General features: G+C 37.3%; 2 protein-coding genes across 2 annotated transcripts in view; one reads left to right on the top strand and one right to left on the bottom strand.

Annotated features, from left to right (window-relative positions):
- LOC107729911 (SLAM family member 9-like) overlaps positions 1 to 9,722 on the bottom strand; it is an 11,432-nt gene extending 1,710 nt beyond the window's left edge. The window contains exons 1-6 of the mRNA XM_016540647.1: positions 9,665 to 9,722; positions 8,644 to 8,970; positions 7,816 to 8,109; positions 5,256 to 5,270; positions 719 to 811; positions 498 to 565 (exon numbers count right to left, since the gene is read on the bottom strand). Of these exons, the coding sequence (XP_016396133.1) occupies positions 498 to 565; positions 719 to 811; positions 5,256 to 5,270; positions 7,816 to 8,109; positions 8,644 to 8,970; positions 9,665 to 9,722 (855 nt within the window). The remainder of the gene's footprint in view (positions 1 to 497; positions 566 to 718; positions 812 to 5,255; positions 5,271 to 7,815; positions 8,110 to 8,643; positions 8,971 to 9,664) is intronic.
- Positions 9,723 to 10,045: 323 nt separating this feature from the next.
- Positions 10,046 to 16,297, top strand: part of LOC107729910 (SLAM family member 9-like) — a 7,624-nt gene continuing 1,372 nt past the window's right edge. Inside the window, exons 1-3 of the mRNA XM_016540646.1 lie at positions 10,046 to 10,172; positions 11,278 to 11,601; positions 12,434 to 12,733. Coding sequence (XP_016396132.1) covers positions 10,046 to 10,172; positions 11,278 to 11,601; positions 12,434 to 12,733 — 751 coding nt within the window. The remainder of the gene's footprint in view (positions 10,173 to 11,277; positions 11,602 to 12,433; positions 12,734 to 16,297) is intronic.

The following is a 16,297-nucleotide window of genomic DNA, read 5'->3' as shown; positions in this document are numbered from 1 at the left end:
CGATGAGCTTTGTAAAAATTGACGCGTTTCAGAAAGGCGGGGCATAGAGGAATGTACAGAATGTACAGTATGTGGAAAATAATGTGTTTTCTGAACCTTAAACTGCATGAACACATTTCATTACACCAAATACACAAAATAATGTTCTTTTTAGCAACATCATATGACCCCTTTAAAAATGTGAAATAATGGTCCATCATTAATAGGTAACTGTAGGAAGCAGTGCAGGACCAATGAGTAGTACCACAATAACCTAATATGGAAACAAGATTAACTAATCAGTAAGTAATAGCAGTAACAGCGAATAAATACGTATCTGTTTGGTAATTCATTGTATAACCAAATTATGTAATTTATAGAAAATAAGTTAGCAGTTTGAAAGTTGTTCTTTTCATTTTATTCTGTGGTTCTCATGGTAGCTGTATGAGACATATAAAGACCAACTGTGCCAAGAGCCTTGATGGTCACTAAAGCACGACAGGTATAAAAGATCTTACCGCTCTTTGTGCGTTTCTCTTGTGGAACATTGGATCAGTGTAAATGATCTCTTCTGTACGAGTCTGGACTGTTTTAACAATAATAACAGATGCATTAAAACAACAAATCTTAACTTATTTTCTTTATAAAAAAATTTTATTTCATGTTTATTACTAAAGTATATCCTTATTAAATACTTTTTTAAATACTTATTTTCACAGCATCAGTAGATAGCACTTGCCTTCTTGGTCTATTTTTCTGTGTTTCTTGTAGATCCAGTAGATCCTGACTGCAGCTACAATCAACAGAGATCCAGCAGCAGCAGAGATCAACACTATCAGAGAGACTGAGCCTGGAAAATGAGAAGGAAACTGTGAGCCTGGTGCTATAATGCTGAAGAGAGCCATTAGTGTGAGTGAATGTGTCTGTCTATAACATCATAATTATTATCAATAAACATCAGCTCAGCTGAGTAAAGATCCGTTCACACCAAGAACGGTAACTATTACGATGACTATAACAATAATAACTATATTAGCATTCAAACTAACACATGATAACATTTTGTTTAGGTGTGCACTGCCGTTAGGCTGTCTGCTGCTAATGCTAATGGATTATGATTGGCTGTCAATGTCTTTGTAGTTCATTGAAAATTGATTTCAATGACATTTTTCCATTCTGTGTGAAGATGTAGTCGCATATAAGTCTTGACGTTGTTACCATTTTGGTCGCATATTCTCCTAAAATGTAATCTATGTGACCTGAAAAGTAAATTTGGGCGAATTTGTGCAAGTGCAAATAATTGTTGTGGAGCGATCTGTTTTCATTTCTCTAGAAAATGTTCACAAACATGCATTCTTAGAGCTAGTAACTGTCAGGAAGACCATTTCTTTTACTGGCTTAAGAAAAAGAGCTCAAGAATGAGTTAAAGAGAAGGCTACTAATGCTTAAAATTGGTTCAGCTACATACAGAGACCGATTTGTTTTGGGATAAGTGTATGGTGCACTGACGGAGAAAAGACTGTGCTCTTTGGCCATAAGGGAGCTAACTGAACAACACACAGCCAAATACATTTCATCGGTTATGAAGGATGTCATAATGTCGAATTCTGACAAGTATACTCGGTGCAGTGTCTTTACTATGGGATATGTAGAGGGCACCCAGTGTAATGAAGTGAAACTGATCCCATGGGGACAGGAATGGATGAAGATGAGCTAGCTGAGGTCCAAGGCAAGTGTGGATTTGCCAATTGAACTTGATTCGGTGATATAAGGACAGAGATTGTGCAGTGCGATGTGTTCAGCTTATGCCTTGCAGTTAGCAGTTGACAATGCATTGAATGAGCAATCGTGTGATTTCTAAAGCAAGCTGTTTTGCAAAAAAAGTTAAGCACACTGAACACTGTGCGCTCTCTGATAGCTTTATGAGCACTTTTCAGTATGGCCGCATGTCTGGCAAGTGTTTTATAATGGCACCCACTGAAGAAGTGTGTTTTTATAGGAGTTTGCAGTGGTCAGTGGTGTTTATATACATATGGGCACCAGCACTCACTCTGACAGAGGAACTGTTCGCTGGTCATGTTGAGCCATCTTCAAATCACCACATTCGACAAATTCAGAATTTTCGTAATATTTTTTAATTTTGTTTTGCTCCGTAATAATTCTGAATGGATCCATACATATTTATATACAGTCAGGTTAAGGCGACTGTTATAGTGGTCTGTTGGCATCTCCGTGTGGTCATGTTTGGTATTGCAGCTTGACTTTTAGTTATCGAAACTGCTCTAAATAAATGAAATTTTTTTACTAAAGTTTTTACTCTTGCACTGTGTACATAAATTGTAAATTATGAAAATTACATTTTTTATTTTTCTTGAAAAATTCTTGCAAAAAATCAAGCGTAGCGTCAGTTCTGGCAGGTCACGTTTGTCAAGCTCACATCACCTGACTCTCAGCTGATCCACGTCTACCTATAGGGATACGACACCTATCACAGCATCCATATGTAAGGTCCTTCAGTATTATCAAGTCAAAGCCCCCTCTTTCCAATTCGGATCATAATGTTCTACATCTGATTCCTTCTTATAGGTCCGTTTTTAAGGCATGTAAACCAGAGTACAAAACGGTTAATATATGGACAGAAGATTCTATGGAAAAACTTAAGGGCTGTTTTTTTTGTGCACCAATTAGAGCTTGATGAGGCCACTGAAACAATAAGTGATTACATTAACTTTTGTGTAGATAATGTGGTAGAAAAAAAGGATGTTGTTGTTTATCCTAACAACAAGCCATATATTACAAAGGACATTAAAGAGTGCATAAATAATAAAAAGCAAGCTGGCATTTAGGAACAGGGATAAGGTAGGACTATTAGTGGCACAGAAAGAATTAAAATATAATTTGAAAAAAGCAAAGGAACAGCACAAGCAAGCTATGGAACACAGTTTTTTATCATTCTAACACAAGAAAACTTTGGGAAACAATGAAATTGGTTACTAACTTGAACCCTGCTAAGAAACATATTACAACACTGGACAACCTACAAAGAGCAAATGAGCTAAATGAGTTTTATTTGAGATTTCAGGCACAAAATGACTTTGAGGAATGTCATAGCATATTGCAATCATTGCCTGATACCAAAGATACCCCCTGGGTAGAAGTAGACCCATGTGATGTGCAGCACCTTTTCAGGTGCTTGCGCACCAACAAGGCTACTGGGCCAGATGGGTTAGCAGTTTTTTTTGTTAAAAAACTGTGCTGAAGAGCTTGCAATAGCTTGGTGTCCCTTATTTCAGCGATCTCTTGATACCCACACTGTGCCAGCTCTGTGGAAGAAGTCATACATAACACCAATTCCTAAAAAACCTGGTGCTAGAGCAAATAATGATCTTCGTCTTGTGGCTTTGACTTCAAATGTCATGAAGTGTTTTGAGAAATTTGTAATCTCATTGCTGGGAAAAGAAGTAGAGCCACTATTAGACACAAGAACTGTCTTGCGTTAAATGTAAAAAAGACACAAGAAATGGTCCTTGACCCAAGAAGTGTATCTGAACACAAGCCTGTGATCATTAAAGACACAGTGATACAGCAAGTGACATCTTACAGATACCTGGGGTTTTATATGGACAATGTTCTTTGTTGGAAGACACACATTGACAGTCTGTGCACACGACTACAACAGAGGCTTTATTTTTTAAGAAGGCTGAGACTGTATGGGGTGGGTAGCAATATCTTGCTTGTTTTTTACCAAGCCACGCTTGAAAGTCTTATTCGCTACGGAATTACAGTCTGGTTTGGAAACTTGTCTGTTCAACTGAAAAACACACTGGGCTCATTTCACAAAACAGCTATGAAAATCATAGGAATAAAACAATATGAGCCCATACAGACTGTATATGAACAGGCAGTGATGAGAAGAGCATTAAGTATCAGTACTGATTCCAAACATCCTCTTTTGAGCGAATACCAGTCATTACCATCGGGAAAGAGACTAAGAATGCCAATGTGTAAAACTAATGGACTGAAGCTTTCATTTGTTCCTGCCTCGATAAAAATGCTGAATTTTACCAAAAACAATGCCCATATAGCATATTAGCACTTTATTGTGTTTTGCACTGTATGTATTTTGCATTTTATACTAATACATTGTTGTTGTTGTTTTTTTTAATTATTATTATTTTTTAAAATCTTTTTTATTTATTGTTTTTGTCTGTTCAGAACAACACTGTAGCACTTTGCCCAAGACAAATTTCCTTTCGGGGACAAATAAAGTTTATCCTTATCCTTATCAGGAGCTTTCGCATTGCTCAATAGTTAATTACTCTCCTCCATCCCCAGCTCCTCCTCTCATCGTGTCAAGATTCAATCTTCTGATTCTCCTTTGAATCAGACTAATTTTTTTAAATATGTACATTAAATTAATGAATGTTAATGATATCTGCAATACATTTATGTTGGTTCTGTTCTGTTTACCGTATAGGGGTTATTACTGCTCTCCCTGCTCTCATCCATGCTAGGCTGCATGGATGCGCAGGGAGTTCTTGCCCAGAAGAGAATCATACCACCAATCCAAACTGTATGCCAATTGTCACTACTGTCTTTGATGATAGTGGTCCTGACAGAAATATAGTTCTGTCAGGACCACTATCGTCAAAATGATAGATGTGATCAGCTGAGAATCAGCTGATGCAAGCTTGACTCACGTGACCTGCCAGAACTAACGCTAACGCTTAATTTTTGTGAGAATCATTCTCAAACTTAATCTTAAACTTGGTAAAACAATTATCTTTATTTAAAATGTTTCAAGTCTTAATATTTTCCTTTTGTTATACTGGGATAAATCATACTGGGATGTATGCTAAAATTGTTGGACGTGGCACCTCACCTAGAAAATTTTCCATCAGCGGCCACTGTCATCCATTAAAGAACTACATTTAAGTGAGAAATGTAGCTATAATTTTGTGTAGGCTGTCAATGAAGGTACAGAAACTTCTGATTTCTTTACAATTAGACCTATCTTTATTTTTGTTCCGAAGATGATTTAAGTTCTTACGGGTTTGGAACAACATGAGGTTGATTAATTAATGACAGAACATACTGACAGAAAGCAGGTCAGTATGTTTTTTTTTAGGCTGTTAATTCTTTGTTTTGTGTCTCATCTTACAGAAGAGGAAGTCTCTAAACTTATCCTCTCCAGCCACCCTACCACCTGCCTTCTAGACCCAATCCCCCACGTCTCCTACAAGCTATTTCTCCTGCACTTCTGCCTTCACTCACACACATCATCAACACATCTCTTCTCACAGGCATTTTCCCACTCCATTCAAGCAGGCTCGGGTAACCCCACTTAAAAAATCTACACTAGACACCTCACTTGTTGAAAGCTTCAGGCCCGTGTCTCTCCTCCCTTTCATAGCAAAATCACTTGAACACGTTGTGTTCAACCAAGTGTCCTGCTTCCTTTCACAGAACAGTCTGCTGGCCAATAACCAATCTGGGTTTAAAAGTGGGCATTCAACTGAAACCGCCTTGCTGTCAGTCACTGAAACACTATGGAGTACAAGAGCTGATTCCAAATCTTCAGTTCTTATTCTGCTAGATCTATCTGCTGTGTTCGACGCTGTAAATCATCAAATCCTTTGTCCACGCTCTCATCGCTGGGCATCACCGGAACTACACTCCACTGGTTTGAATCTTACCTCACAGGTAGGTCCTTCAGGGTGACTTGGGGAGGAGAGGTATCCAGATCACATCAACTGATCACTGGGGTTCCTCAGGGATCAGTTATTGGACTCCTCCTCTTCTCTAAATACACTTCATCACTGGGACCCATCATTCAGGCACGTGGTTTTCCCTACCATTGTTATGCTGATGACATGCAGCTCTGCATCTCATTTCAACCAGAGGATCCAACGGTACCTGCACGCATCTCAGACTGCCTGACAGACATCTTGATCATGCAGGTTTGCACTACACATCAGGAAGATTCCTTCACAGAACAGAGTCCTAACAGAACATGCAACACAACTTCTTGTCCAGGCCCTTGTCATTTCTTGGCTGGACTATTGCAATGCTCTTCTGGCTGGACTTACAACATGTGCAATCAGACCTCTGCAACTGATCATTCATTTTTTTCAATGAACCCAAGAAAGCCAATGTCACACTGTTTCTCATCTCACTGGCTTCCAGTTGCGAATCGCATCAAGATCAAGACATTGGTGCTTTCCTACAGAACATCCATGGTCTATGCACCCTCCTACCTCCGCTCTCTCCTATGCGTCTATATCCTCTTCAGAAGCTTGCGGTCAGTAAACGAGTAGTGGCTCGTGGTCCCATCGCAGAGAGGCACAAAATCACTCTCAAGGATGTTTTCTTTCACCGTACCCTGTTGGTGGAATGACCTACCTAACTCCATCCGGACAGCCGAATCCCTCTCAATTTTCAAGACACAACTGAAAACTGATCTCTTCCATTGAAAAACAAAAAATAAAAAAACAAGCTTTGTGTATGGAGGTGATGTGGGCGTTTACATGTTGCACGTCTCACATGGATGATTGTAATATGAAAAGCGAATGTAGCTCGTGGGTGTGATCACATTACAGATAATGAGCTCAAATGGGAAAAACTGTACACCGTGTTGATTTCATACAGATTACTTTATCACAGAATATTTATCGATATGATTTACATAATTTAAAAGTAGACATTTCAAGCTTTCTATAGACAGGAGTGCACATAAGTTTTTCAGCCTGGTTCTCATATGAGAACCTGGAGATTTGGTTTGGTCCTCACACGGCGGCACATGGTGTGACCCATCAAATATAACTATAAAAAATAAATTAATAATAGTGATAATATTATTGCACTTTATTTAGTTTTTTTAAAAATAAAATAATAAACTAAATAATAAAGTGTGATAGTACTATTTTATTTTAAAATAAAAAGGGAGTATTAAATACAAATACAATTATTTTGTAGTCAGTGAATGAAATGTCACAGTTTTGCATTGTGCTTTGAAAACGTTAGCCTAAATTTATGCTTTCAGTTTGAATAGACATTTTATACAGTACAGTTTGTCGATCTAAAATGGTAATTGTGCATTAACAGCTGTCAACCATGGCTGCGTTTCCCAAAAGCATCGTAAGCCTAAGTTGATCGTAGCTCCATAGGTGGCAATGGGCCTACGATGTACTTAGGCTTACGATCATTTTGGGAAACGCAGCCCATGTCGGTACACAAACGCGCACTCTGAACTCATTTACACAGCGCATTTCTTAGTTTGGTCGCGCATGCGGACCTGCGGACCACTTATGTGCAGCCCTGTCTATAGACATATTTCTCATGTCTGTGTGTAAAGTATTTGCTGAGTTTTGGCTCATTTGTATCAGACAGAGAAGACAGAAAGCGCACCCTGTTTTTATTTCTTTATTTTAAAAAAGCACAAAGTTCTGTTGCTATTGTGAGTGTAGAGAAATAAAAGTAGACACTTAACAGTTTCGAATGATGTATAACACTTATCAGTGTGACCAAAATGGACAGAGTATTTTTAGTGTCTTTCGCACTGATCAGAAAAAAAGTGAGCTGGATGCGCTGGCGTGACCGTCGACCCCAGGGAGTTAATTATCATGTGTTATGACAGTTTTAAGTTGAAATGTGTTCAAGTCTTCTTATAAAACTAAATAATCTTATTAAACGGTAAGGTTTAATAAGGAACACAAGAACAGAAATGTTAAAATGATGATTCTGTTTGGTGTGAGCCCTGACTTGTAGTATTATATTCATGGTATACATATGACTTCAGATGAAGCATTTGCAGTGAAAAGATGGCACAACGTTTACCTTTCACTGAACATGTCGGACAGTGTTGAGTGTTGTTGAGATGTGTGGTCTGGTGGCTGATGGGATTGTTGAGCACACAGCTGTAAGAATCATCCAGACACTCAATCTCCAGAGGTAGAGAGAGACTGATGCTGAGATCAGACACACTGATGCTGGACAATAAACTGTTTCCTTTGTACCAGGAGAGAGTCCCATGACCCACATTCACCACTGAACACAGAAATGAACATTTGGACATTGATGGTGATGAACAGTTTGAGGAGTTACTGCTTATGACAGGAACAGGCAGACGAGCTGAAATAAAGAGAAATAAAAATGTGTCTGATCTGTAATGAATACTATAAAAACGTTTGTGATGCTGACCATCTGAATGAAACACTTCATTTTGATTCTGCTGAATACAGCCATATGGTACAACACGTTAACACAGAGAAACAATTATATTGATAGAAAATGGAGCACGGAAATGTCTTGTTTGAACAACTCCTAAAAAGGTCTGGGTGTGTTGGAATAATGGCTGTTCAATCACTTAATCAATTAAGCATTAGTGGCCCCTGTGTCATTGAGACAATGATTTGTTACTGTGGAGACAGTACTGTAATGTACTAGAGATGTACTAAGTCCTTTCAGTAAATTGAATACTTTCAATTTATTTATTTTTTTTCAAGTGAGAAAGAAGCTTTGAGGTCTGTAACTTAAAGAATATTTTTAACTTAATGTTTTTTTCCTCAGTATGCAAAAATAAAAGGCTTTTGTGTGAAGATGGTACTTATACATGCCTAAGAAGAAAAAGAATAAGAAGAGAGTGAGCCGTAATTGTCTACTCACCATAGACGGTAACATTGAATCTGTATTTAGTCTCTGTGCTGCTGTTACTGATGGACACTTCATAAAGTCCAGAGTCTGTGGTTCTGGTTTTATCGATGGTCAGAGATCCAGTCTGACTGTCCAGCTTCAGTCTGTTTTTGAAACTCACATCAAAAACAAGGATTTTTTTGGTCTCTCTATTGATTCTAGCAATGAGAGATCTCTCATTCCCAAAATGCCACGCTATCTTATGATCTGTCTGTATTTCAGTAAGACTAGAGTTTAGAGTGACTGAATCTCCTTCCAGAACTGACACGGACTTCACTGTATCTGTTTCACCAAACACACCTGCAGAACAAACAGAAACAGATTCTCAGTCACACATATTAAAGTTAAGTTTAATAAAGCTTTAACTGAAGTTTAAAGTTGTTTTGAAATAATTACAAACATTTGAAAGGTGGAAAGTTTAAAAATGGCAAAAGATTGAAACAACCGCATGGAAAATAAATGGCCAGGTACATAAACATGTACAAGATGTATGATCTCTGAATTTTAGTAGATTCTTATAAACGTAATCTTATAAACCTGAAAAAAAGCATTTGTAAACTTAAAAAAACCTTTTATTTTTAAGTCTTTACCTTGTATTGAGAGAGGATAGTATAGAGAACTGACAGTAAGCAAAGCAGGAGAGAGAATGAGATGGATTCGGGAAAGGACCACGAGTTGGGTTTATTTATTTTTTTAATTTTTTTTTTTATTCTAGGTGGAACTGAGGCTCGTTATAGAACATTAACATCTTACTGGGAAAATATAAACGCCTTGTACCTCAAAAGGGAATATCTGACTGAAAGTACAGCTGTTATGTTTAGCATCGTAGCTTTAAATTCATGAGATAAACATAAATAATTAGTAAAAACCTGAATCCAGACTACATCTCATAATATCTAAGGAAAAATGCAAGAGCACATTCTCTGACTGATTTAAATAGTGTTCAGTTGATCTGCACTAACTTATACCAGAACCAAAAAACATTGCAACTTACCAACCAGACAAGTAAAGCCAAACCAGACGACAACAAACGTTTTTTCTTTAAACATCATCTTCCAGCAGTTTTGGGCAGTTTTTAAAAAGATGATCTGAGAGCGCTGTGGTCTTAAGTGAAAAAATAAAATAAAAATCTACTTCTGTCTTTGTGTCTTGACTGAGTGAACATGTGTGAAGAGTGTGGAGGCTTGAGTCCAGTTTTGCAACAGTGATGTTTTGTGTGTGTGTTTTTTTTTTTTTTTCCTCTACGTTTTCATTGGGCTGTGTGATTAATTTAAGACCTCAACAAAACAATCTTGGACTGGAATAAATAACAGGATTGTTTTTGTCTTTAATAGAACATGATTATTGAGAGTTTGCATTTCTCACCGAATAGAAAATGACTCTGTTGCCTTTCTCAATAAGTGGGCAAACTGGAAGCAATGAGGTGTTTTCTTTTGCAATGGTACACAATTACACTGGTTCTGTCCCAAATGGCTCAGCTGATGTGGACGATTTTTACAGATGTTACTGCTTTTGTTAATGAACAAATTTACATCTGCTTTGTGCCATCAGAGTCAGGGAACACAAACCTGTTTCATGATTTGAAACAATTACGTTTACTCATGTATATTTTTAAATATATTTTATTGTTATAAATTATTTGAAAATTGTACCTGAGATTTGTGAAATGTTCACCTGTTTGGCAAGTGTTTGTCATGTTCTGAAAAAAAAAAAAAAAAAAAGTAACACAAATAACTGTCTGGTTTCTACAACTTTCACTCAAGAGAATATATCTGCCTTTAAACATAAAATAAATAAAAATTCAACATTTATCATTTGATATCAACAGATACGAAAATGTTATTGTGATGCATTTTTTGGCCATATCACCCAGCCCTATTACAAGATTTAAAAAATATATTTTGTATATAAGAGATTTAATGAAGTAATGAAATTACATAAATGAACTAAGGTGTGTCTAGATAACTTGTTTCTCAACCAGCATTTCAAATATGCCAATTAATTGGTGTCAGTGAATGTAAAAGGAAGTGTGTTTGAGGAGATGTGGTCTAATTCAGTCTGGTGGAAGTTAGCAAACACTGTCAACAGCTTTTTCGCTACACAACTTTACTGCTGGCGCTCTCAGGTTTTCAAACATAATTGATCCTCTTTCAAAACTCTGAAGTGTTGAAGAAAATGTTTCACACATTGGCTTTTTGCTGTTTGTGCTTTTGGTGTCTGGTTGGTAAGTTATTGACATGTTTTATGATTTATTGTTGCATGTTATAAAACATGATCTGGTCCCAGATAAGCAGTGGAAAAATAGATGGATGGATGTTGCATGTTATTTGTGTAGTACTCTAATGAACTTCAGTTCCACCATCAATAAATGAAACATGGAGATTTATACTAAACCAAAATTGTAAATTTTCACTTTATTAAGATGTGTGAATTTATATATATATATATATATATATATAAAATTTCCTGGCCATTTATGTTCCATGCTGCTGTTTCAATCTTTTACCATTTCAATTTTTCTACCTTCAGTTAACGGCTTCAGTTAAAGCGTCATTCAACTTAACTTTAATATGTGTGACTGAGAATCTGTTTCTGTTTGTTTTGCAGGTGTGTTTGGTGAAACGGGTACAGTAAAGTCAGTTCTGAAAGGAGATTCAGTGACTCTAAACTCTAGTCTTACTGAAATACAGACAGATCATAAGATAGCGTGGACATTTGGAACTAACAGGTCTCTCATAGCTAGAATCAATAGAGGGGCCAAAAAAATCCTTGATGTTCCTGATGGGATATTCAGAGACAGATTGAAGCTGGACAGTCAGACTGGATCTCTGACCATCAGAAACACCAGAACCACAGACTCTGGACTTTATGAAGTGACCATCAGTAACAGCAGCACAGAGACTAAACACAGATTCAATGCTACTGTGTATGGTGAGTAGACAATTACAGCTCACTATTACATATCACAGATTTGGCATATACTGTATATTGTTGTAATTAGATTAGAGGGGTGCTTGTTCAATTACAATAGGGTCATTCCGTGTCAGATCAACCAAATTTCAGAAACTCTAAAAATCACACTAAGTAATTCTAAACCCTGTGTAAATGGGATCCTGGGTAATCTTATTTTAGTTAATGATTAATTCCTGGTTATTCATAGTCTGATGCATGTGTCACAATGTACATTCCTAAACCCTGGGTTACTGTTATTACTTGCATATTTGCAATGTCAACACTCATCACTGGATAAACACAAAAATCACATTTGGTTTTTGACAATTGAAAATGGGTTTGGACATGGAGCTGCACAAAGATCCTGCTATCTCTGGGACTGAATAATATAGGGCCTTAAAAATGAAGATTTCTGAAAGATTTGTTTCTTCGGAACCTGCATTAAAATGAAACTTAGTAGGTTTTATTGCCACCTTGTTCTGAGCCTGAAGCCTGTACTGTGCAACAGGTATCAAAATGATTTTATTAATTCAAAACATGCAAAAGCAACAGCAGTATATCACTCATTTTTTTGTCTCAACTATTAATGCCAGTTTGCCAATGTACATAAGTTGTTGAAAGTATGGCTCTGTGGATAGCCCTTGGCTCCTAATCACAAGGTTGTGGGTTTGAATCTCATATGGAGACTAAAGATCTTCCTTCATTTTATTCTCTGCATTGTGCTTTGTGTAATGTAGCTCATATGGCCTTATAACTGCTGCTTGAAGCTACATTTGATCCATATTTCTGTTTATTTTGTCATGGTTTCCAGCTTCTCTGCCTGTTCCTGTCATCAGCAGAGACTCTTCACAATGTTTATCATCATCATCATCACCTTTATCAAATTGTTCACTGGTGTGTTCAGTGGTGAAAATGGGTCATGTGACTCTCTCCTGGTACAAAGGAAACAGTTTATTGTCCAGCATCAGTGTGTTTGATCTCAGCATCAGTCTCTCTCTACCTCTGGAGGTGGAATATCAGGATAACAACACCTACAGCTGTGTGCTCAACAATCCCATCAGCAACCAGACTCAACACCTCAACATCAACGAACTCTGTCAACCATGTCCAGGTATATAAGCAGTGATATTAACATTTATTTATTTGTGTCAAAGTTACTTTCAGTTAGTTTCGGTTTCATTGACTTTGTCTGTATTCTGTTGTTCCTGTGTTCCTTTGTTTGATTTTCCTGCTCTTCATTTGTTGTCATGGTTACTGATATGATTAGTTCTTGAGTTCAGCTGTGTTTCATTAACTTACCTTGTTTGTATTAGTGTTAATTTGGACGACATTTTTTTCACCGACGACAACGAGATGATAACGAACTAAAACTCTTTTTGAATAACAAAAACTATGATGAAAATCTATTGACATTTTCGGCAACGAATAAAAACAAGATGAAATGTTGGGGAGGGACGATTTGGGAAGAGATTCAGAGTACTCTTTCGCGTCGCATGAATGGAGAATTACACACAAAATGATGTCAAATTGTCCGTTTTGACAAGTATTCACGTAAACACAGTTGATTATGTCTTAAGTGAACGTAAACAGTAGTGAGAATGTGTATCAGTACATTGCATCCATTGCAGCTGTGCATTCGGTTTTAAAGGGACAGCAGCCTAATTTAGTTGATATTGTCGGAGTCATTGATGTTAATCAAGCAACAACAAAGACAGAAAATCACGCTCTGCTCTTGACTTAAAAACTTTAGTAGCCCTAAAGATTAATCTAAATTTATTTATAGAAATAAATATGTCTGCTTGAAAGAATGAAGAATATGGTAAACAAGTTGCTATAAAGAATGCATAATTAGCCTATATAACCATTGGTATTTCATAAATAAGAAGACCATATTCTTGTTCTTTATGAGAAGTGGTTTTATTTAATTTTAACATACAGGCATGTTGTGTGTCACCGCAGTTAAATCGGTGTCTATCATGATAAAACCTTAATATCAAACCTATATAATGAGTTCGGAAATATCTGGGGAAAGTGTGCACTTTGGTAACACACAAAGGAGCTTCCCGACACTAAAGGTTGTTGGTATTAGGGTGGTTCCTACTGAAAGGAAACCCCCCTTAGGAGTGCAGAAGCTCCACTAAATACTTGTGAAGGAACTTCCTGATTAAGGGAGCACTGGGGTAGGAAGTTAAACTTCACAACTTCAGGGAGTTGCTACTTGAGGAAACTTGGAGGGAGGCAATGACTCATGAAGGAACCAACTGCTTAAGGACCCCAACCATGGGGAAGGCAGCTGCGACTTAAAGACCTAAGGGAGCTGCTTATTTAAGGGACCCACTATCAGGGGAAGGCAGCTTCAACCTTTGTAAGAGAAATGGCTACCTACTAAATAACCCTAAAAGTGGGGGAAGCCGCTATAGCTCACAAAAGAGCCGACTGCTTAACCCCCAGGGGCGTGGCGGTCACATCAGCAGAACCACCTCTCTTGTTTTCTTATCAGTGCAAAAGAGACTCAAAATACTCCTTCGATTTTGGTCATAAAGATAAGTGTTATACATAATTTGTATAACACTGGTAAGTGTCTACTTTTATTTGTGAACACTCACAAAAACAACAAACAGGGTGCACTTTCTGTCGTCTCGGTCTGCATGAACTTCTTTCTGAAGCACATCACAACAATGAACTGTCTGAGCTCATTATAATATTAATGTGGTCACACCCATGCGCAGTGCACTATTCATGCGGTAATCATCTGTTAGCCACGCAAACATGTAAACACACACATCACCTCCATAAAAAACATGAGGGTTCAAGTTCATCTAGGCTACTTTTCGTTTTTGGAAGAAGATGCGCTGATCCACCACAAAAGCACCTCTTTTTACTTTGAGATTGTTCTGAGGTTAAATATAGATTTAAAACCATAACAAGAAATAGTTTAATAGCTTTGATACTCTATTTGAAATAAAATCTTTGCATAGCTATGACAGCAAACACAGGCATCTAACAGTTAATCTTAAAAAAAGCATATACATAAACCCAAAATAAGAAATAAAAGAGTTATCATATAAACGTGTCCCATTCTGTGTCCTATAATCTCCTGAAACATTGGTGTCTCATATTTTAGAGCAGTCAATGCAATTTGGGAAAGAAATCAATTAAGTGTGTGTGTGTGTGTGTGTGTGTGTGTGTGTACCTGTTTTTGTATTCTGGTGGGGACTTAAACCTGAATACACACAGACTCATGGGGACTGGTGTCACGGTCGGGACCTAAATTGAGGTCCCCACGGGTAAACAAGCTAATAAATCACACAGAATGAAGTTTTTTGAAAATCTAAAAATGAGAACTCCAGAGAGGGTGTGTGTGTGTGTGTGTGTGTGTGTGTGTGTGTGTGTGTAAATATTTAGATGTAACCCCCTTTGTAATCTTTAACATTTTTATAAGTAACTGTAATTTAATACCACATTTTTTTTCTCAGTAACTAACTGATTACAGTTACATTTATTTTGTAATTAAATTATGTAATTCCGTTACATGTAACTAGTTACTCCCCAACACTATTAGAGATTTCTGTAATTTCAGTTATTTACTGTATATCACCCAGTATGATACTGCAAATTCCCTTTACAGTAAGTAACTGTAATACCCTTTGCATCATGGGAATTTTCTGTGACGTCAAACCCCACATACAGAGACTTACTGTATTTTTTTTTTAATTGCTGTATACTACTGTATTTGCCGTAACAGCCTCTTTGGTGCCGTTCCATTGAAGTCGTTTAATTTGACTCATTTCTAACATTTGGATTGACAAGATTTGCCCTGCACCATGTCTACAACGCCGCAACAGCTTGGGACAGACTATATTGGACGTGTTACATCGCTTGTAATCAGTGGCGTGCACCGACCTCCGGAGGGGCAGGAGCTAATCGATGTTGCTCGGATTTCTATCCCACTTGGTAGAAATTGTGGTACGGGGGCGCATAGATCAGACCGAAAGGGCACTTTACCGTCGGCGGGGCAGGGGCAGGGCCCTTCATGTCAGAAACAGCACAAGCACTTGGAGTACTACTGTACATCAGAAAAATACCGGGGCATCAGTTTTACTGTCAGCATCCACTGTAGACAGTATCACGGATTATAATGGGTTCTATATTGTCTTCAATGGAACACGGAAGAAGCGGGTTTTGCCCGGGGATGAACCTGTGCGAGTGAAAGGGTTCCGGAGAACATCTGCACTTATGAGAGAATAAGACCAGCAAGCAAGGTAAAAATATGTGTACGTTTGTCTGTGTGTTTTTGTCAGATTTTTGCACACCAGTTTAACCTAGTAACATTTATCCGTCAACATGGCGGTAACAAACTTTACTATGGTAAACTGTGCTGTCGTTTCAAACGACTTCTGTCAGCTTATTGAATTACCGAATTAAAATAATTTTTTAACGAGCAACGCTTATCTTATATTAACATTAAGTTAACTAATGTGAAATTGTGTTAATATTGGTCAGTAGCCTATTGAGAAAATAAAATTGTATGTTAGCTAGGTTAAACTAGTTTTATGGCTGCCTTTCTAGTTTTAGAATTAGTTTGTTATAGTTTTTAATGGAATTTAAGATTTACTGCATTTTTTTGAATTTGTGTTTTAAAGGCAAAATGAAGCATGCATCAAGAAAGACATGA

This window comes from Sinocyclocheilus rhinocerous, unplaced genomic scaffold (genome assembly GCF_001515625.1).
Source record: "Sinocyclocheilus rhinocerous isolate Xijiao unplaced genomic scaffold, SAMN03320098_v1.1 scaffold1239, whole genome shotgun sequence".
NCBI classification, from domain to species: Eukaryota; Metazoa; Chordata; class Actinopteri; order Cypriniformes; family Cyprinidae; genus Sinocyclocheilus; species Sinocyclocheilus rhinocerous.
Note: the sequence above shows the minus strand (reverse complement) of the source record. Positions and strands in the feature narration are given on the sequence as shown.